This window comes from Notothenia coriiceps, unplaced genomic scaffold, assembly GCF_000735185.1.
Source record: "Notothenia coriiceps isolate Sejong01 unplaced genomic scaffold, NC01 NC01_scaffold00005562, whole genome shotgun sequence".
Lineage (NCBI taxonomy): Eukaryota > Metazoa > Chordata > Actinopteri > Perciformes > Nototheniidae > Notothenia > Notothenia coriiceps.
The window spans coordinates 87,854-110,415 of NW_011338263.1; the positions used below are offsets into that span (position 1 = coordinate 87,854).

General features: G+C 38.5%; 1 protein-coding gene across 1 annotated transcript in view; it reads left to right on the top strand.

Moving 5' to 3' along the window:
* Window positions 1–20,738, top strand: part of LOC104943019 (cell adhesion molecule 1-like) — a 42,756-nt gene extending 22,018 nt beyond the window's left edge. Inside the window, exons 9-10 of the mRNA XM_010768338.1 lie at window positions 16,355–16,483; window positions 16,627–20,738. Of these exons, the coding sequence (XP_010766640.1) occupies window positions 16,355–16,483; window positions 16,627–16,745 (248 nt within the window). The 3' untranslated portion in view covers window positions 16,746–20,738. The remainder of the gene's footprint in view (window positions 1–16,354; window positions 16,484–16,626) is intronic.
* The last annotated feature ends 1,824 nt before the right edge of the window (window positions 20,739–22,562 follow it).

Here is a 22,562-nt window from a genome sequence, read left to right on the forward strand (position 1 = left end):
CTCACTATGTCCGTGCGGAACAATACCCCAACCCATAGTTCCGTGGGTGAATAATGTCAATCACCACATTATACTTGTTTCCACACATTTCACAATTTGGGATGAATTAAGTATCTATCTGATATCCATCTATCTGTCTATCTATCTGTCTGCCTGTCTGCCTACCTACCTACCTGTCTGCCTGGCTGCCTGCCTGCCTACCTACCTACCTACTAGTTGTTTTGTTTGGAAAGGTTTTTTCATTGTATTGCTCTTTACATGCACCTGCGGAGTACAGGACTTTACATTGTACTTACAATTTTACAATGTAACTTTGACCCGCTTGACTGAATACACAACAAACAATGAAGAAATAGTTTTATCTGGGCTGCTTCGCTGCCAGCTGCTCCCCCCGGGATCCGAAAGTGGCGTACAGTATAGCCTGTACTTCAACATCAACGAAAGTGTTCAATATATGCTGTATTGAACCAATAAACTAACACAAACTAACTATCACTAAAACATGATGATGATGATGATGATGGTGATAAAGAATGCATCTAATGTTCCGCTGTTCATTATAATTAAAAAAAAGAGCATTAAACAAACCATGCTCTTACTTTGAAATCATGCGGAAATGTCGTCATCAGCAGGCCATCACGTGGTTTCCGAAAATAACCGAGTGACACGAGTAGATTTTAGCGGAGAAAATATGTCTCAAAATTCCGTGTGAGTAAAAAGACGATCAAGCAGAAATGTGAGATCCACGAGCAGAGATTTGAGATCCGCAAGCGCATTTTTGTTCGACAAATACAAAATGGATTCACAAAGGCCTGATCGAAAGTTGTCAATGTTAAAGAGATATTAACAGATCTTTTTTTTATTTGTGAAAATATTTAGCGTATTTGCAGATCCGTTTTACACTTGCACATTTATTTGTGAGTTTGCAAATCTTTTAAATGCATTTGTGGATGGTGTTTTACATTTACAAATCACATATTTACACACAAATTATTTTTATGTTCACACAAATAATTATGAGACATATTTATGCCCATAGAACGGCCTATGCTCCATGCTAATGAACATTCATAAATGGCCTTTGAAGAGTCCAGTCTCCTCCCAGTCTCTTCCCCCACAACTCTATGAACTCGCCTTGCTCCCCGCTGTCCTCCATTTGACACATCTGCAAGAAAACATGCGAGGTCTCGGCCGCCCCTGCACACCGAGAAATAATTGTATTTAACTGGAAGAAAAAATTCACCCAGGGTAAGCATCGGGACTCAATCACTAAAATGTCAAATTGAAAAATCCCCTAACACCTACAGTATCAACTGTTATGGTTGGTTGCATATCATGTTGGAGGCATTAAGTCGACTGCAGAACACCAGTTTTCTGTTTGCTAGTACCTTATGTATTACAAGGGAGTGCCACAAATTCAATATAAACATTACTGTTGTGCTCATTTTCATTAATCTTGTGGTGTTGCTGCAGCCGGCACTACATCGTAAAGAGATTATGAGACATGTTATGCAATATGCAATACAGAGGTCTAAAGCGTATTGTAAGCTGATTTAGAACATAAAGGTCACTAGTCATGAGGTGTACTACTCCGCCTGTGAAAACAGATGTGTAATATATTCAGAGGCTCTGAAGCAAGATCTTCTCAGAAAATGTCATTAGATATCAGATTTACACATTAAGAAATAAAAAAGCCTCTGGATGTATTGTTTGGGAAGATACAGATATACATGTGTTTTTAAGGGCCGTTGTAGAATCTACTCTTTCCACAATTCCTGTTTGGAGTTTTTAGTACAACAAATCAGGCTACTTTATTATTTGCAAATCCATTCTATTTTTATGATTTTCTGTGTAATGACAAGCATCTACAGTATGCATTCCCAAACGGGATTACAAAACCATAAAAGACATACATCCTCCATTAATATATTCTCTTCAAGAAATAATATCTGTTAGTCGTCCGACTAGATTGAGACGCTAACAATTGAGATCAAGGTTATATATTTTTTTTAATGTGCTGAATTTGTTATGCTACTACAAAAATGCTTTAGAATTCAAACACATTGACCATAGGGACCAATAGAGTCCCAGTAGATTGAAACAAAACCTCACGATTGTTGTAGCAGGTGTTGTTATTTTGCATATTAGTTTGTTCACTTGCTGCATTTTTGTAAAAGAGGGGAAAGGAACGTTATGACTCCCAAAGCACTGCTACTACTGATTCTAATCTCTGACCTCACCAAGAACACATTTTCTTCAGAAAGTATCATTTTTTTCATGCCTGCCTTTTCCTTTGTAGATTAGTTTCTCATTCATTGCTTTAACGCACCAAAGCTCAAAAGTATGACTCCCTTAGGCACTCCATGTCTAAATATTCTTAATACAACGCTGTGCTCAGAAACAAAAAAGAAACCTCTAAATGGCAGAGAGTGTTATTACAGCAGCCTTTCTGGCCTCACACTTGAAATAAGTAGAATTTGATTATGCCTGTAATGTGACTGGTGTCTATACCACCAGTGCAGCTCTGCTTACGGCTCGATGGGGGAGTGCTAACATACCCACCCCAACGTCCTGACATGATGTGCACAGCCGTGGCGATTTATGGGGGAATTAAGAGGATTTCCAACTGATGCCTGTGTATGCATGGCGGTGGAATCTGCTCCGCTGAGCTGCCAGTAGCATATTCTTTACAGTCGCACCTTTCTGTCCCTGTAGTGGGATGACTAATTGCCGATCTGGTCAGCAACAGAGCATCCTATCAGCCGATCTGTCTGCGTGGAAATCAGAGCTGCGAGCTTGTCACCGGATAAAATGGAACATCATTTCAGTTTTTCCTTTTTTTGAAAATAGTTTTCTGCTCACATAACGAGGCATGTCACACACACACATACACCAGCGCTTACCCACTAACAAACACTTTACAATTTATAGATGTAATAACATGGATGTAATTGAAACAATGACTCTTGCATTGAAAGAGCAAAGCCGTCACAAGCACTGAATAGACTCCCACAGTAACCTTCACCCGGACAGGGGCAGGACAATCAGGCCTGCCTGCAGAATCAACTGAAGGACCGTCAATAGCCATTTTGCAACATTGAACCACAGACATCCGTGGCTTTTGTATTCGTTGCTGTACGAAAAAAGGAAATGAACGTAACAAGATGAGCATACATGGGCAATTTCACCAAATTATTTTTGTGTTGCTGTTATAGCAGAACATCAACAGCGCATTGTCCTCAGTTGAATTCCAATGCCACTCGCTAAATGGATTCCCTGAGTCCTTTTGTGATAACCGAAGAATGATTTGAAGATGTGCAAATACAGCTATGACTTTTAGAGGATGTGCTGAAATCGAAGTGAAGGTCCGATAACTAATAAAATGGCAAATAAATGTAAATTGTGACCGCGAACTTGAACTCCTAAATGTCAGTTAATTGTATCTTTTTAAATTGGCAAAACTTCCTTTCACAAAATACTTTAGCATTCATCTCCACTTCATACTTGTTCTTCAACGTGTCCTCCCCACAGCGGAGATCAAGGCTAGAGAAAGGTTGACAATATAATAGAAATCACTGCTCTCTCCCCAAAGTTTCTTGCAGTAAAATAACACAAAATGAGGATACAAGGCTAGTTCAATGGCACAATCTCCAAACCCTACCCTACTCTAATAATCATTTATTACTGCTCCATTAAAAACAATATTACTGCGGTGAAACACACTTATAACTGTAGGGTCGGCAGGCATTACTAACCTCTACCCCGGAGACTAATTAAAATGGACCATTGCAATATTTTCTTTCTTTACTAACTGTTTAAAGGAAAGAAAGGAAAACCTCAGGTCAGAAAAAACACAATTTCAATTGGGAATCAGAGTAAACAAATATGAAGGGAAGAAAAGTAATTAGCATTTCTAAATGATTCTTTAATCTTTCCAATTAAACACTTGAAAAAAAGATGGCTCATGTGAGAGTTAAAACAACGCTATTAAATGTGTAATGGCTAATTATGTTGAATACTAAATCCACTCAAAACACGTCTTTGTTGAAGGCAATATAGTGTGTGTGGGGTTAAGGCTTGAATCCCAAGACCAAACAGCAGTGGAAATCTGCCAACACCTCACATGTACCAGTGCTAAGGGAGGGAACAGCAAATCAAACATGTATGAAAACCTGCCAGAAATGGATTCCTAAAATACCATCTGGTGATAATATCACATGATTTACTCAGTTTTCGAAAAAAAAATCCATGTGTTTGTTAGAACAAAGGGAATATCCCTAAAGTCATGTATGTATTATGTGCACTGCATATTAAAGTAATATGGATCTACAAATCCCTGTTGGCTTAACCAAACAAACCATAAAACACTATATTATGGTTTGCAATGTTATCAAGGGTGCAGTATATGGGCCAAACTCAGGTTCATGTGCAGTGTAATGTTTGTTTGCAAAGCTCTTATTAGCAGTTAATTTACAACTTGTATTTTCCACAAAGCAGAGGGCTGTTACCCTCTGAAAGCCCCCTTTAACTCATCTCAACCCAAAGCCTCTCTGATGTTTAGTTTTTATATTCCTTTTAGATTATTCATCAGAGGTCCTACTGTAGCGTGCTACAACAGTTTACGCTGCACTGCAGATCGGCAGAAACATGGGGTCTTTTTAATCAAGTCTACAACATATTTCCCTGTTCCGTGTCTTTCCTCTGGCTCCTCTCGACAAGCTGGGGGAGAGGGGGGGTTACTGAAGGCTTAGCCGGGATATCATGTCCCTGCCTTGGATCATCTCTGAGCATCTGACGAGCTGGAGCATTATCGCCACAGACTCTCTTTATTCCTTCAGAGCTGGGGATTCTGGGTAAATTCTACCCTCTTTCTCAAAAAGAAATACAGCCACCAACTAAGAACTTGTGGACCACTATTTTTTTTTTTCTCTGAGCCTGGAACCGACAATATTCTGCTCCATTCATTATAGGAATGATATTTTGTTCAGAAAGCTACTACTGTGTATTGTGTTGTGTGGTATGTCAGAATAAGAATGGTGTGTCAAAAGTATTTAGATCAGTAAGATAGAAGGTTGCTTATATCTAGCGACTCAGACGTCAAGTAAAAGCTTTAAATGTAAATATGCAATAAGAACAAATGAAGATAAACAAGGTCTGGAAACTTTCAAACAAATGAAAAATGTTCCTCTAAACGGGTGACTTATCTGTCCCATGAGGTCTACACACACAAACAACAGCTCTCTGCATCCTTTAAGACACTGAAAGACCTGACAATATGAACTCTTGTGAAACCTTCTGAACATAAAACAGCAAAGAACAGAAACAACTGTGAGATTCAGTGCTTTAACGTCCCCCTCACTGAACAAAGACATTTTTAGGCCTTGAACTTAGGCTTCAGTTTCGCAAAGCAACAAAAGGAAAAAACAACTCGGCAAGTAGAAGAAAATCTAGCAAGTGAAATCAAAGCATTTTGGAAATTAAACCAAGTTTTTGAAATATATAATAAACCACAAACCGGAGAGACAGTGGGCTAACAAGGATCAGAATTCAAGTTTATTTTCATACTACAAAGGACCTGCTTATAGTATTTTGAGCTTAGTGTGTTCATACAGTAAGTTTATCCCTGTAATAAATTTAGGTTTTAACTCAGACATTGGTGAGGTTATCAAAGTACAGGTTTAAAAACATTTAAAAGCTACAACTTGTGATCCAATAAATACATAAAAGGTATCCCTAGCGTCACAATTCAAACCCCTTCAACAGTAAAGAACTAAATCCACTGTGTACCGTATTTGTTTTTTAGATCCCCACTAGCTTCAGCCATAGACATTTCAAATGTTCATCAAAACAACAATAGAAATAAGGTCAAGGGTAAAAACAAATAGATAAAATGCTACAAAGAAAAGATACAGGGCTAATGCTTAAGATATAGCATTAAAACCAGGTTTAAGCACCCAACCTTCAATTACAGTCAGAAAAGAAACTGTGATGTCTATCACCTGATCTTTCAAAGTTGTTTCTTTCTATTGTTGTCATGATCCGTTGACAACCACTTGATTAGCAAATACAAATAACTAATACTCTAAAATCTTTATGTTTCACTGAAATGTATTCATCCAAAAATCTACAGATTGGACCTTTAAAATAAGGATACAGAAGCATTTCAGTGGTCCCTGATTACAGCAGACTTTCGCAGCTGGTGGTAGAGGTGGCAGTGCCAATTCACACTGGTCAATGAATAAGAAATTGTACTGTATACTTTTCTATTGAAGAAAATGCTATACTGTGCTGTTATGCTGATTAAGGTAGTGCAAAGCAATCTACCACAAGTCAGCTTACCATTGCCCCTGTGACAGGGTATTTAGAAGAGTAGTGAACGGCAAGAAGGCTCAATTACATCCTCCTAGCATGTACTGCATAAATCACCGTAAATCCTCTTTCAGAAATTACTGGAATGTTTCAGCGGAAAACACGGAGACGGCTGCACCAGTGAAATTCAGAACAGAGTTTAGGCAAAAAACTGCAGAGTAATGCACACTTTGGCAACAAAGCAACATCCTGTTTGCCACACCCAGAGTCAGAGAGCTGAAATGAAGCTGTATCCACGCAGCATGATCACTGGCTGACTGAAATTATGAATTCATTTGAGAAGGAGTGAGACAACAAAAAATGAGTTTCAATAGTTCAATTATAAAACATACATGTAGAAGAAGGAATGTCCGCGGTAAACTAAAAACAAGCCAGGTGTAAAAGCAGTATAATTTTAAGTTGACCATGTAGTTTTCAATAAATACATAATGCACATGGAAATGATTTAAAAGCCAAATACTTTACCAAATAAAAGTTAAAAGGAAGGATACTGTATGTGAAAGCTGTCGCATGCAAACCACAGAGCTTTTGATGTAGTCTCACACTGAGCTTCAAACTTTGTATGTTTGTATTGGCTCTCCATATTTGTATGAAATGCAGAGTGGTTATGACAAAAGGGTCAAAATTGCTCTATCTCTAAAGCTATTGATAAACCAATCTATTCTTTAAGGATAGTTTTTTGTATTGAAATGTCACATTGTGGCATATCCAAATGTCAACTCCCAAGGTTGCCTCGCCATCTGTCTAGCTTTAGCGCTGCTTTCGAAATAAGAGCTTTTTTTTGTTAAATGGTTAATAATAAAACACATTTTTGGAAAACAGATTAATCGAAGTTTAAAATACTGTTTACAGAAGATGAAAAAGGTTGCTCCTATAAATGCCCCAAATTAACCGCCATCCATTCGCTTTTCTATGAAAAAATGGTTATTGATGTTTTTCGGCCTCCAAAAGACGAGATGTGACTGGCATTTGTACGGGAGATATAAAGGGCATTATAATATGATGGATGGGCCGGTTGAGATATGGCTGCAGATGCTGATAAGATAGCAGAACAGCAGAGCAGAGTCCTTACATTTTCTTAGATCAAACATGTGACTGAAAAGGTCTATGACAGGTGTCTCTGACAGCCCCGCGCTGCCTGTCCTCAATGTCACCTATCAGCACTATCTGATTAAAACTTGCCATCCACAGTCTCTCTTAGACCCAAGACCTCGTTCTTTCTCTCCACGGACACCTGATCACATATGCATGCCAGCTCACACACACACACACTCATAAAAACAGACATGATTGCTGAGAGGGACAGTAGTGGGGGCATACAGTACCTTGTGTGTTGACTGGGTTGGTGGTGGGTGTGGGGATAGTAGTGGGAGCATCTAGATGAAAAGAGTAAAAAATAAAGAACATGTATAAGAAATAAAGGAAGACAATTGTAAAGAAATAGACAAAAGTCATTGAAGATGAAAAAAGATGTGACATGCAGACGTTTTGGCTTCTCGGGTGATATAATTTAAGACTGCTAGCACGGCAAAGCTTTGAGCTAACACTAATGTCAGCATGCTACATGCTAACAATGTCAATGCTAACATGCTGATATTTGGCAGGTGTAATGTTTATCTTTGCCACCATGTTAGCTTAATAAATTGGCATGGTAACATTTGCTAATCTGCACGAAAGTAAAGTAAAATCTGAGGCTGATGGGAATGTCATTAGTTTTGCAGGTATTTGTAATGACCCATATATTGGACAAATTAAAAAAATATGACCTGATGGTGCCACTTAAGTAAAAGTCAGGGGATCACCAAGTTATTACAATTCATCCTGAGGGCAAAATAAATGTGTGAACCAATTTTCAACGCTATAAATTGAATAGTTGACAAGGTTTCTTGCTCAATACCAGAAATGTCTACCTCATGGTGGTGCTAGAGGGAGAGCATGGGGATCACCAAAAGTATTAGCCTTGATTCTATGGAAACATCTGTGTGTGTTAAATGTCATAGCCAGCCGCCCAATAGTTATGGTTGTTGGCATCCACCATCCTGCACACACTACTATACAGCTTGGCTAACAACCCAATTAATACGAACACTAGGACTATTGTGCTTAGGGTTTATTATATGTTATTATGAAGAGCTATTTGTCATACATCTCTAATTAACTATGAGAAAAAATATCTGGCAATCATGGAACGGTATTACTATTTTCCAGTCTCTCGCAATAATTAAGTCAAACTGCAAATTAAACCACTCTGGTGGTCTCCCGCTGCAGCACATCAGAGCCCAAAGCAGCATCCTCCGCCCCACACTGTACTGATTAGACCTGTCACTAAACCCCAAACAAAATAATTGGAAAGACAAAATGGAGGGCAATTCAGGTATGCTACGGTACTAAGGAGGGCTGAAAGCTTTCTCATCAGGGGAATATATGCCTGGCTGTGGTGCAGGGGAAAGATAGCACGACCCCTTGCTGTGGGAGAGTCGCAGCAGGGGAAATTGGCTGGCTGTCTCCATGCCTTTACTGTCTGCACTCCATCAAAAGACAGCAGTGGGGGACCACACACTCCCAAACTAATGATAAAACATCAAGGACAGCATAATGTTGCCGCTGGGGATGGAGTGTATGGCGGAGGTGGTGTTAATGGCGGTAGGGGGGTATCGGGGTATCAGGCAGAGATTCTCCTCTGACAGTATTTGAAGAGGGGGGTGGGTTAGATTTCTTTCCCTGTGACCGAAAGCAGTCTGATAGCTGAAATGTCAGTGTCTGGAAAAAAGGAAAATTGGCCATTCAGGAAAGAGGGTCTTCACAAAGGCCGGGATAGGATGTGGCACATATAATATCCAGGCGAACAAGAATTCTCCATGGGCAATTTCCAGCCCGAATGACTCTGGGCTCGGCATTATGAGGGCTGAAATATGAGTGTATTTTGGAGAGGCCATATTTTGAGGGAGCATTTATTTCAGTGAGAAATTTGATAAGAGAAAATGTAACCATAAAGTGAAACAATGTAGGAGAAATTGTTTATCTATGCCTGCTTAAACATGCCAACACGACAGCAGGGAAGATATTTGTTTTTGCTTTTGTCTATTTGTTGTCTCTTGCTTAAAAGTCTCACTTTAGATGGGGATTTTCAGAGGTTGTCTTCCAAAACAAAAAGAAACATTTCTGTTTAAGAGATTGTTTTAGATTGTCTATTGCATTTCTAAAAGAATAATCTACAAGCTGATGTGTTAATAGTCACTACGATGCACATTAGATGCTACAGTGTGATTCACAAGGACAGCTTCACGACAGCTTTCATGAGAACATGGAGAGCCATTCATTCTGCTCATGTTATGTCAAAACTAAGGGTGTAAGTGTAAATCTGAAATAGTGAATATCAATGTTATCTTTTGTGATATTGTATACATTCTCATAAGCCATTGATTTTAAATGAATAATTTACATGTAAAGATTAGCTGAGTCAGTACTATTTAATTAGCAAAGATGTACTGTAAGCACTCAATGTATTGTAAAGTAGCGCTTCAGTTTAATGTTTGATAGATGAGAATGCACATCCTACTGTTCTGATTGCACACAAAAGTGAAATATATAAATAAATGATATATTATCAAACCGATAAATATATTATCCAGTTTCTCTAAAATAAGATTTAAGAACAGCAATCTATCGCAACATATTCAATTGTAACCACTGAATCTTGATCATGGTGTTATTGTAAAATTAAATAAACAGCCCTTATAAAAACCCAGATCAATCTCTAATTTCAAGTGCTTTGGGATCTCTGACTTCACGTTCATGGAAGGTTTATGGGAGGAAAAGTCAACTGTGTGCTAAACTGTGGTAGTAAAAGCACAATGCTCTCCCGCCAACAGGCAGCATACGAGTTATAGCACCATGTCACCTCTGAGAGAGACAGGCCTCTCTCCGGTCAGCTCTCTCCCACACCACACACCAGCCGGGGGGGGGAACAATTCACAGCCTGATGCAGACACACCTACGTGGAAAACAGCATGACAAGCCTCTTTCTCAGCCTTTCGACCGGCCACATACAATACAAACACCACAAAAGGACCTGATTTGATGTGGATTTACATCGGCTGCACACCTGTCCGGGCTGTCAGACAGTGAAAGGTCATTAGTCTTTTTGAAATAGGAAGAGCCTGAAGGACTAGCAGCAGTGGAGGGTGGCAGAAAGCTGAAGGAGAATTGATGGACGATTCAGCTTGGCTCTATCAATAATGGTCACAAGCATATTTATCAAGAACAAAAACAACTGATTAAAATAAAGGTATCTGTGGCGTGCAGTTGGTTAGACAAAAATGCTTTCTGTTGACAGGAGTGTGATCGTTTTAGCAGGAGCTAAAAAAAAAGCTAGATAAGAGAAGAAATGTGTTACTTTGTGAGACAAATTAGTTGTTAGTTGGTTGGGTAGCAGTGTTGAACGGTTTGAAGTCATGAAAGATAGTACAAGTTTCTATTGCTTACAAAATTAACCTGCACAAACGCACACTAATTAAACTACTGTAGCAGGCATGATTAGTATGGGGCTACAAACCCTCACATGGACCACAACATGATTTTGTCTGGCATTAAATCCTCCAGAAAAGAGGAGTGGGAGTTGCAGACATAATTATACACGGTTATGAGCACCTTTTACCAATCTCCTGTGTCTCATTACAGCGAGCTGAAGTCATCGCACTCGTACACCAGAGAAAACGTGTTTAATGGAAATTGGTTAAATATGTGTATAGGAAGTTACTAATTGAAGATGTCATAGCCAAAGGCACAAACACTTAAAGCAAATATAATGTAGGTAGAATGAATAGTTGGTGTTTAATTCTGAACCAGATAACATACTGTATGCCTCCCATTGTTTTTCATTATTGTATGCAAGTGTTAGGGGCACACCATGAAGCAAATTATGCATTAATTTAACAGCAGTAGCCACATCATTCATGCTCTCAAATGCCCATAGGCAATTTGTTAAAAACTATTGAATATTATATTATAATTTAAATGATTTGTGATAATAACACAAAATCCATTTATAAAAACACCACGTTCAATCTCAGTTTCAAAATAATCTTTACACAACAATTACGATTTAAGTCGAGATGGCTATTAAGTCTGCCTTGAGTGAGCTATTTTTCGGCATATGCCGTCCTTTTGTTTGGAAGGGATTATTATGGGTCCATTGGGAACAAGCAGATGCCATCATCTGCCTGGCAAAGCAAAATGATGAATAACCATGTGGTGGCACAAAGTCACACATTTCAGCTGGTGTAATAAATACATAAACATCAGACATATGACAGTGTGAAAATATATTCATATGTGTTTGACTTTTTCCATGCAATTGAAAAAAATGTGGCTATGAAAATTCTGGACTCCAGGGATAGTTTTAATGCCTTTCCACTAAATCTTAGGAGTTACTAAATCTTAGGAGTTTTTGTAAGTCTTCAAGTGTAGAAATTCAGTCCTAGGTAACTCTTACAGAGTAAAATAAAAACTGCATTAGTCCTGCAGCAACACTTCCTTCCTTATTTTTCTTCTGACATGTTTTCAGACACCTCTGCTTGAAATTGAATTAAGGTTTAGACTATTATTAATGCCTTCATTTCCACAAGTAAAGATGTTTCAGTACATTTGCTTGCCAAACAAAAATAAAATGTTAATTTAACATAAAGAAATGAGAACAATGAGCTGTTAGCCAGCTAAATCAATCCTTGCTGATTGGGGAACATGCAAAATAGAAACAATTATTCTTGTATTTGTAATAATGAATAATTACATATTTAATTTAGACATGTAAAAACACTGAATAACATTGCTTTGAATAATTACAAGTGGATGATGTGTTTTTGACAAACACAACTTTGAGCACCTTGGATTTGCCATGATTGAAAAGACTACTAGAGATAAACACTATTTGTTTCAAATTACTTGTTTTGACTTTGTTTTACATGAGGCTTGGCAAGTAACAAATACTTTGAAGTAAAAACATTGTTAGCATAGAAATGTATTTTTTTTCATATTACTTCACAGTCTTTACAGCAGATTCACCCTTCCTGGTTTTGGGTATGGTCACTGTCAGACAATGTTCTTGGCACACAAGCAGAGACAAATTGAAACTTGGGAGCGAAATACAAAATGCTCTTCTAAACAGCAGGGAGCAAGCGCTCCAAGGAGAGTATTCAAAACTCCACAACAATGGCTGCACCTGCTGCAATTTATTTCCCCCTACTTCTCATCACCCCTGCCAGCCACCAAAAACAGGAAATTAAGGTCCAAGGAGTGTGTACTTCACTGACGTCACTGATGATTTCAAAACTTCAAACAGTCCCCCCCTGCTGTTCCCCCCTGGGGATTGAAGTGAAAAGATGCCTGTTGCATCTTTAAACACTCAGGTTTACTTTCAAAAAAGTTATACATATTTCAGATTATGTGATTGCAGTCAAAGTGATTACACTCACTTTTCAGTTGTGTTCTGTGTTAAATTAATGTTGTTTAAAGCAGCGGTTTTCAAAGTGTGAGGCGCGCCTCCCTGGGGGGGCGCCAGAGAGCTTCAGGGGAGGCGCAGCGGGAGAAAAAAAATTACGAGAAAAAGACGAGTAAAGTGTCACTTGCACACTTTTGGCTGTCTGTGGGGACCGAGTTCCCCCACCTCGCCAAAAAGGCTGTAAAAGTGCTCATTCCCTTCACCTCCACAGGGGCAGACTGGCCATCTGTGTGTTCTGGAGAATCACAGAACGGCCGGTCGTCAGCGGGCCATTGACGGCCGGCTCGGTTCGCTGACGGCCGGCATTGCCCTTAATTTTNTTAAATACAAATGAAAGCAATAGACAGGAATATATGCATATACGGTAGAAAGGACACAATGAATATTATAACATTTCATGTAGCCTTACTATGAAGCCTAACCTAAATACGGTGCTTTTCTACAGATTACTTTATTACTGCACTGGTAAGGTAAAATTAGGCCGATTAATAAGATGTGAAGTGCTTTGTAACTTTGACCCGCTTGACTGAATACAGTACACAACAAACAATGAAGAAAGAGTTTTATCTGGGCTGCTTCGCTGCCAGCTGCTCCCCCCGGGATCCGAAAGTGGCGTATAGCCTGTACTGTACGAAAGTGCTCGATATATGCGATATTGAACCAATAAACCAACACAAACTAACTGTATCACTATAACATGATGATGTATGATGATGATGATGATGAGGGTGAAGTAAGAATGCATCTAACGTTCCGCTGTTCATTATAATAAAAAAACAGAGCATTACGTAAACAAACCATCATGCTCTTACTTTGAAATCATGCGGAAATGTCGTCATCAGCAGGCCATCACGTGGTTTCCTTAAATAAGCGAGTGACACGAGTAGATTTTAGCCGAGACCGGCGGAAAATATGTCTCAAAATTCCGTGTGTGTAAAAAGACGATCCACAAGCAGAAATGTGAGATCCACGAGCAGAGATTTGAGATCTGCAAGCGCATTTTTGGTCGACAAATACAAAATGGATTCACAAATGCCTGATTGAAAGTTGTAAATGTTAAAGAGATATTCACAGATCTTTTTTTTACTTGTGAAAATATTTAGCGTATTTGCAGATCCATTTTACACTTGCAAATGTAGGCTATTTGTGAGTTTGCAAATCTTTTAAATGCATTTGTGGATGGTGTTTTACATTTACAAATCACATATTTACACACAAATTATTTTTATGTTCACACAAATAATTATGAGACATACCTATGCCCATACCGTTCCCTCTCCACAGGGAATGAGTGGTGTTATCTGACATTAGCGATACCTAGACACACAGAAACTGCTCAATCCGTGAAGACAAGTCCATTTAGAGTGGTTGCTCAACTGTAACAAAACTTTTCCATTAATCTGTTTTAATGCACTTCCAAGACGCCCTTGTGCTGCACTGAACGCAACTTGAATAACATCGTTTTTTTTAGGTTGAGATGTGAATGTGTCACTTGTCTTGGACCCCTCAACTTGACTTATTACACCCTCACAGTGTTGAGAAATTCTGCACTCTCCGCTCGTCTTTTATCAAAATCATTCAAGTTCAGAGCATGGCTAGTGAGATTGATGGAAAATTGAGCTGCTCTCTCATGCAGTAAAGAACAGTGCAGCCATTCCCTCGTCTGCCACTCCTCCATCAGTCCAAATGTGCACAGATATAGACTATTGATAAATGCGTCTGAACTATTCTGAGACTGGAAATTTAGAGGCTTGAATTTTGCCTTGTTCTACTGTGGTGCACGGATAAATCTGGCTAAATGCTAGACAGTGATACTCTCTGACACCTGAGGCAGCCACGTATTTCTCTGCATGGGGACACCAGGCCTCCAATTTATCTCCAGACTTGTGTCTATTTCTGATGATTGAGTTCTATAATTTCCAGAAATGGCCTCTTAAATCACAATGTATTTTACAGTGTGTGAACTCTCGATTAAATTGCAGACAGTGTCTACCGTTTCATGGAGAAATAACTGTCTTGAAACGATTTTAAACATTGTTCACTCAAGGGGCTCAATTGGAGATTTCAGCTGTATGAAGCACTGAAAACCTTTGTACAAGAGGGATACAAGTACACTTTGGTTTGGTATTGATAACACACATTTAAGGTGGTGCTAGAAGTGCTGCTCCTAGTACTAGACTCTTGGTACTAGGATGGGTTAAATACAGAGAACACATTTCACTAGTGCTGTGTGTTCTGCATGTGTGACCATTAACGAGGGTTTCATCTCTCCCAATTCAGTGGGATTTTGTTACCTTAAAGGTGACCTATAAAAAATGCACTTTTGTACGTCTTGTATACATGAATATGTGTCCCCGGTGTTCAAGGGAACTCACCAAGTGTCAGAAAACACAACCCTCTCTATTTTCCTCCATACCCAAATCTCTTAAAAAGGGGCTGCAACGGATCTGATACAGACTGATCCAGATTTGAACACTTCTATGACGTCACAGAAGTGGCGCTACGGCTATTGGGCCAATTCCACCAATCAGGAGGAGACAGCCACGGACATTGCCGTTCGAAAGCGCTGGAGACGCTGTAGTACATATGCCAGGCCTTTAGATGGTGCTGTTCTCACAGAATCAGCCCATGCAAAGACAGTGTTAAATTGAGCAAAATGAGGAATGGCTAAGATGCATGATCTGTTTGGTATTTTGAAAAATAAAAAAGTATAAATATGCCTTATATAGGTATGGTCCTACACTATATTATTCAAATATAGCATGATAGGTCCACTTTAAAAAGGACATATCCCAGGCTAGCAGGTTCCCTATTTCTTGTCTTTATGCTCAGTGAACCGGCCCCAGCTCCATATTTGCCGCACAGACTGAAGAGTGGTATTGGTCCTCTCATTTAACTGAGAGAAATTGAATATATGTCATTTCCCAAACATGTTAAATCATTAACTTAAATGCAACTTGATTAGATTTGGCAGATATTAATTTAATTCTAATGATTCATGGATAATTGGATGATGACTCTTTACAAAGAAAGTAATTAGGAATAGATGGAGAATGTTTATAATGTTAAGATTCTCATTCTGGGTATTTTCAAGCTGAAATATTGAGAGCAATTTGCAGGATATATCAGCTAATAAATAATAGTTTTAATTGCCTTTGGGACAATCAGTTACACATTGTGAAAAATGTACCTTCCTCCATGGACCCACATGTGCCATGGTATCATCGCATTTTTTGAACGGAAACAACATCAGCACTTTTCTTAAACAATGACAGGTGCAAAGAATATGTAGTATTTTCTCAATTTCAAGATTGGTTAATGCTAGAGAAAGAAGAAAACTAAATACTATTACGTAGACTTCAGCAGCCTCATTATTTGATCGCCACAGCTTCCAGTGGGGTCCACATCTGCATGCAAATATTATTGACTGGCTAAAAATGGGTTACTGCTGGTGAAATTATTTAGAATTATTGTCTTGTTTTTCAGACTCCAGAGCCAGCGATGGGGCACCGCAGAAAATTGACCATGCTGTCATCGGCGGAGTGGTTGCCGTGGTGATGTTTGCCATCCTCTGTGCACTCATTGTTCTTGGTCGATACTTTGCCAGACACAAAGGTAAGGCAATGGCGGCGCAATCATACTTGATCATGAACACATCTTAGAGTTAAGTGTTTGTTGGTTGCAAGTGGAATGCAATAGGATTGAGGAGCACAAGTGGAGGAAGAGATTTGTTGCTAATTCGTCTGTACTTTTTCCAGGAACTTACTTCACACATGAGGCCAAAGGGGCGGACGACGCAGCCGACGCAGACACGGCCATCATCAACGCGGAGGGTGGACACAACAACTCAGACGAGAAGAAGGAGTACTATATCTAAATCGAGCAGGCCAGGAGAGACGGGTGGGGATGCTGGTGGTGGTGGATGTGCTTTGAGAGTCTAACTCTGATTTCTTACAAGAAGGCTTGAGGCAGGGAGTGTGAGATTTAAAGAGGAAGAAAAGAAAACGTGGAAAGTAGGACTGGCATGGCCAAGTGGTAAGAAGAGGCTTTGCTGAATCTCCTATCCGACCCTTCCTGGACTGCTGGGGCCTATTCTGTACAGTTCAATTATTTTACAGACAATTTTGTGCCTTGTTCTATTTCTTTTTTTCTCCCCCCCCTTCAAATTTTTCTTTGGATTGTATTTTTTTTCATTATACCTAACCTAATCCTTTGATACATTTGGGTTTTGGAAAGTAAATAGTCCTGGTGTTTGTGTTCTGTTTTTAGCTCATGTACCCAGATCAGAGGAGCCAGCTCACAGACACTTTTATTATTATTTGTTTGAGTAATCTCAAGACTTCAGTAACTGAAACACAGTGTCAATACTATCCTCCCTGCTGGGTCAAAGTTCAACAGTCCTTGCAAATTCCTACCATACTTGTTTTGACATACTTAAGTGCATATCTTATTGACTCCCCTTTGAGGTCAGGTTCACTGTGTTGATTACTAATGTAACAGTTGTGAGTAATCTTCATGCTCGTCTTAGAATGTATTTGTTCTTGAAAGTGAAGTAGCAGTGCCGTTTAGTATCATTTCACACCAAACCGCAGTGTACAACTGGCCCCTCGCTGGTTTCAAGACAACATCTGAAATAGATGTGAGGTCAGTTTAGTATTGTTTAGGGTATTGTGGAGTTAGACAGTAAGACATCTTGAACGCTGTAATGTGCCATGAACTAGAGTTCAAATTTCTATAGAGAAAAATCAGAACCAATATATTTAACAACATATAACATGTACTGTCATCTGCTTTCTTTGTTTTTGGAGTCAAGAGCTGAAAAATGGGGTCAAAAAAACATTAATGGCGTAGTTGGACATTTGAGAAATTGTGCTTTTTTGCATTATTGGCATGAGTAAAATTGATTCCTCCATCGTGTCTATTAGCTACATGCAAGCTAACAACAAGCAGCCAGTTAGCTTTGCCAAGCATTAAGACTGAAAACAGGAAGAAACTGTTCTGTCAATAGGTTAAAAAAAAAGACAACAAACACCCAAGCTGTCATTCCCACACTTTTGTTGTTGTAAAGGTTTAACAAACAAGTTGATACATGAGCTTTAGAGGCACTCACAGGTGGATTAGTTACATTTGGCCAGTGTCAGGCTAGCTGTTTCTCTGTTTCCAGCCTTTGTGCTAAGCTAAGCGAACAGTCGGCTCATGTTCATTCTGCCGACATAGTTTGAATGGTTTTGATCTTCGCATTTAAGTATAGGAGAGAAGAAATACATGTATTTCCCAAAATGTCAAACTACTCCTCAAAAGCAGAATATCTTTGTTTGTAATTACTTTGTCGGATGGACTTAAAACATGGTAAAAAAAAGCGGCTAATAAGTACAGAGCCAAGAAAACAGATTATTAAAATTAAATGGATTTTAAGGTCAGACTTTACTTTTAGTATGTACAAATAAACTCTGCAGTACCTCAAAGAGTGACGATTCCTGCCGCATAGATAATGAAATCGAATTAACATGTATTATTGCTAGATATTGGTACAGCCTGCTGTGCGTGCTTTTGGTTTGAAATTGAAATTCTTCATATTTTCATACCACCCACACGGTCGACCCTGGACCAAATATAATAATAATGCGAGTGTGCATACAAACAGTGAATATCACTTGTATGAGGCAAAGGCTGAAAGTCCACTGTGCAGAGAGCTCCTCTCTAAATAATTGATTTTAAAAAGAAGATGATACAGTACATTAACCATTTAATTGGATACATTTCCAGGGCAATGGTTTATTTTATTTTGCAAAGTTTTATATTTAAATTTGATAATACTGTTCAAATAAAGAGGAATTGTTACACTTTCAATAAAAAAGTTTCCTTTCAGTGAGAATAACCGACCATGGTATGTCCCTGTGAATACCTGAAAAAAATTAATATTTTTGCTTAATTCCTGGCTTAGAAATCCTTGCCACACAATACACTGTTTTGCCCTTGCCCATACACAAGTGTAAAAAGTCATTCAGTCATTGAACATGTGAATCGGTTATATTTCCTTTCTGTCTGCAAAGACATTTTACCTTTGGGCTTTGATATCTTGTAAGGACTGAGGGTCTCACAAGTTATCAAAGATTTGCGTTGAGCTTTAGACTTGGTTTGCGGAAAGATCATTTTCTTACTGTCATCCTGCAGCCTCAAACCTTTACAAAGGAGCCGTCTACTGTCACAAATGTATTTTTTTTCCCCCACTAACACAAATCAGAAGATCCTGCACTTGCTCACAGATACGCAGTGTGCACACCGTGCAAGCTTCATGCCTCCGAGTCTGTCACAGCTAGGAGTGTAAAGCCTGTTTGGTAATTAGAAAGGGATTTCATTGTGTTACCTGAATAAGACAAAAAAAGAAAACTGTAAATGTATTGTGAAAAAGGATAACCACTGCCTTAAAGCTATCTCTTGATACTCATTAAAAGAAACGACTGAAGGACTTTATTTAGTGCCTTCTATTATTTTGAGGCATATGGTTAGTATCTTACAGTATCCTCATGTACACTCTTACAGTATATATTGTATATTTCTCTCCTTTCTAACTTACAGGGCCAATTCTCATCCAGGTTGTATGTGTTCAACCAGACTTGCATCACAATTACCGCCTGGAGCATAAAAAAGCTAAAATGAGTTAAAATATATATATATTTCTTTGTTTATCAGGGTGGTGTGGCAGCTTCCAATAACTACAATGTCGTAAGCCAGGGTGTAGTATTTATTTTCTTAATGAGTGATCGCAAAACAAATTCAATTTGGTCATAATTATTTTCTCTGCTCTACTTCACTTGTTATTTATTTGGATATCTTCAAGGACACGGCTTGCTATTAATGTCAGACAGGAATATGTTACAAAAAGCTATAATAAGCTACAATAAAAGTTCATTTTTCAAGATTTTAAATGGAGTTTTGGTGTCATGGAAACAGCTATGTGCATGACATTTTATTTTGAGGGTTGATATTTATCTTAAATGGTTTTGAAGTGACTTCTTTTAAATCAAGGAACATAAAAAATATTGTCGAAATAATTTTAATCCAATGTTTTATTTGTTTTAAATATTTGATATCTAGAATGTTTGTTTTCACTCTCTCAGGTTCATGAGTGTTAATAGTTGTGTTTTGTTTTTTTGCATCTCAGGTAGAATGCAAATTAAAGGCCCTCCCAGTATATACTGTAGTACCACAGATATTCAAACAGTGACAAAATCACAAGATGTACATGTTTATTCCCATTTCTACATGTTTGTCTTCTTAATATGGTGCACTGTTACAGTAAACGTTAAATATTATTTTGCATAGACCTAGTTCACAAAGAAATACAACTAGATTTGTTAAGCAGCCGAAAATGATGTACAATCAGTGTCAACAAAATCACAACGATGTTCATGAAACTTCTTCTTCTTCCACCTTAACACTTTGCTCATACAGTATTGGTTATTTAGTCATTATAGGGTGTGACCACAGACAGTCAATCAAGCATCTGTTTGTATTCATTCAGTTCAGGCATCATTTTGATGGATAAAAAGATGGTGTATTTACTGTGACATTAAGTTTTATGAATGATCTGTAACATGTCTTGGATATTTGGATTAAACTCATGTTTAAAGCCCTGACTGGGGAGGGGAGTGTGTGGGGGTGGGGGTTGTTGGTTGTTTTATTACACCCAAAAATTGTTGTTTTTCTTGTTAAATCCTACATTTCTCTCATTACCCAGGTGACATTTTTTCCTTTGTATAGTGAAGAGGATGTTTCTCATACGACCATGCATATTTTGTATTGGTTCACACCAACATTTTTACAAAAGAAAAAAAAAATCCGAGGAGTACTTGTCTTAATAAAAGATATCAATGTTTAAATATGCGGTGTTGTTGTGAATTGATCAAAAACGTGCATTTTCACTTTGTAGTCACGTGTTGCTCGGAGATGCAGGCATCAGCATTTATTAACTGGTATTAATAACTCTCTCCCTGTTTTAACATCCTGAATACATTAGCTGGATTACAGCTGTTCACTTCACCTTGAGCTGCTGATACTTGTCAAACTCCCAAAGAGGAAGATCTCAAGCAGAGGCAAACATTCTGTACCGACTTATATTTAATGTGCAACAGCAGCAATCTGAACTCCCATCAGAGTCTGACACATGCACTGTGGTACGGATGGAGGGGAGAAACGTTTTAAATGACACAATGATTGACACGACAGGCTCAGGGGCCCCTGTTAAGATTTCCAGCTGAACACGTAGATGTTAGTGATTTGACAAATTGATAGGTATTTCGAGGAGCAAGGCTTAGTTCATAACCATAAGCATTTCTGTCATCATAATTCTGTCAGTGCCACCATTTCCCATTACTTTAAGTGATTCATCCCGGGGAAAGGTCAATAACATTATTCAAACTTTAATGGGAATAGTTTAACCTTAGAAACCAGGCGCTTGTCCGTCTACTCGTACAATCATTGAAATATAATGCTTCCCCAAGGGTCTTTAAATACCTGCCTATTGCATTTTCGAACATGACAAATAATGTAATTTTCTCTGTATTTTGTAATCTTTTAGAGGTTAAACTCTTGAAAACGCTGATTAAAAGCGGTAAGAAGGCGTTTGCTGCTCATCTGAACCAGCTGTCGGTGCATCCTGAATGCATGAATGTGAAAAGGTGATGTTTCAGTTAGACAATACTAATCACATTTAAATGTTCAGTTTTAATTTGGAATGACATGTTTAAATGTAATTAGCACAATGGGGAAATGAGAGAGAACGAATGTCTGAGCATGGCTTGTTTAGTTAGCTAATTGATTGATTGAGATTGATGGCATGTAGTACTTGGCTTGGCTGAGGTATAATTAAATGATGTGGGAATAAATAGTGAGTGAACAAAGGCAAACACAACAAACTCCGTCTGAACACACATCTCCCTCTATGTTCGCTCCTATCTAGCATACTTATTGGACTTCCTATTTTGTTTGATGATCCAGTTGTAAAGAAGATATCAAATACCTCTAATTTGTCGCTTTTTAAACTACATATTTATTCCTCACAGAGAATAGTTTGCTGGCTTTCTGTACAGAAGATTTAGACCATATATATATATATATATATATATATATACACTGAACAAAAATATAAACGCAACACTTTTGTTTTTGCTCCCATTTTTCATGAGATGAACTCAAAGATCTAAAACATTTTCTACATACACAAAATAACCATTTCTCTAAAATATTGTTCACAAATCTGAAAGAATCTGTGATAGTGGCCCATGGTGGTGGTGGGGTTATGGTATGGGCAGGCGTATGTTATGGACGACGAACACAGGCCACTCGATTCACAACATTACCCTAACCCTAATCCTAACCCTCACACCAGATACTGACTGGTTTTCGGACCCCCCCAGACCCCCCCAATAAAGCAAAAATGCATGTTTCAGAGTGGCTTTTTATCGTGGCCAGCCTAAGGCACACCTCTGCAATAATGATGCTGTCTAATCAGCATCTTGATATGCCACACCTGTGAGGTGCCTTCCGGCGACATTACTTGGTGGTACTAGACCGAGCGCATGTATTATCGAGCCTTGCACGATATAAGCGATACCATTGGTTGGGGTTCTGTGGAGTGTTCGCGGGGATCTTGTCTGTTCTATCCATACGACTATACACCGCTGATTATTTT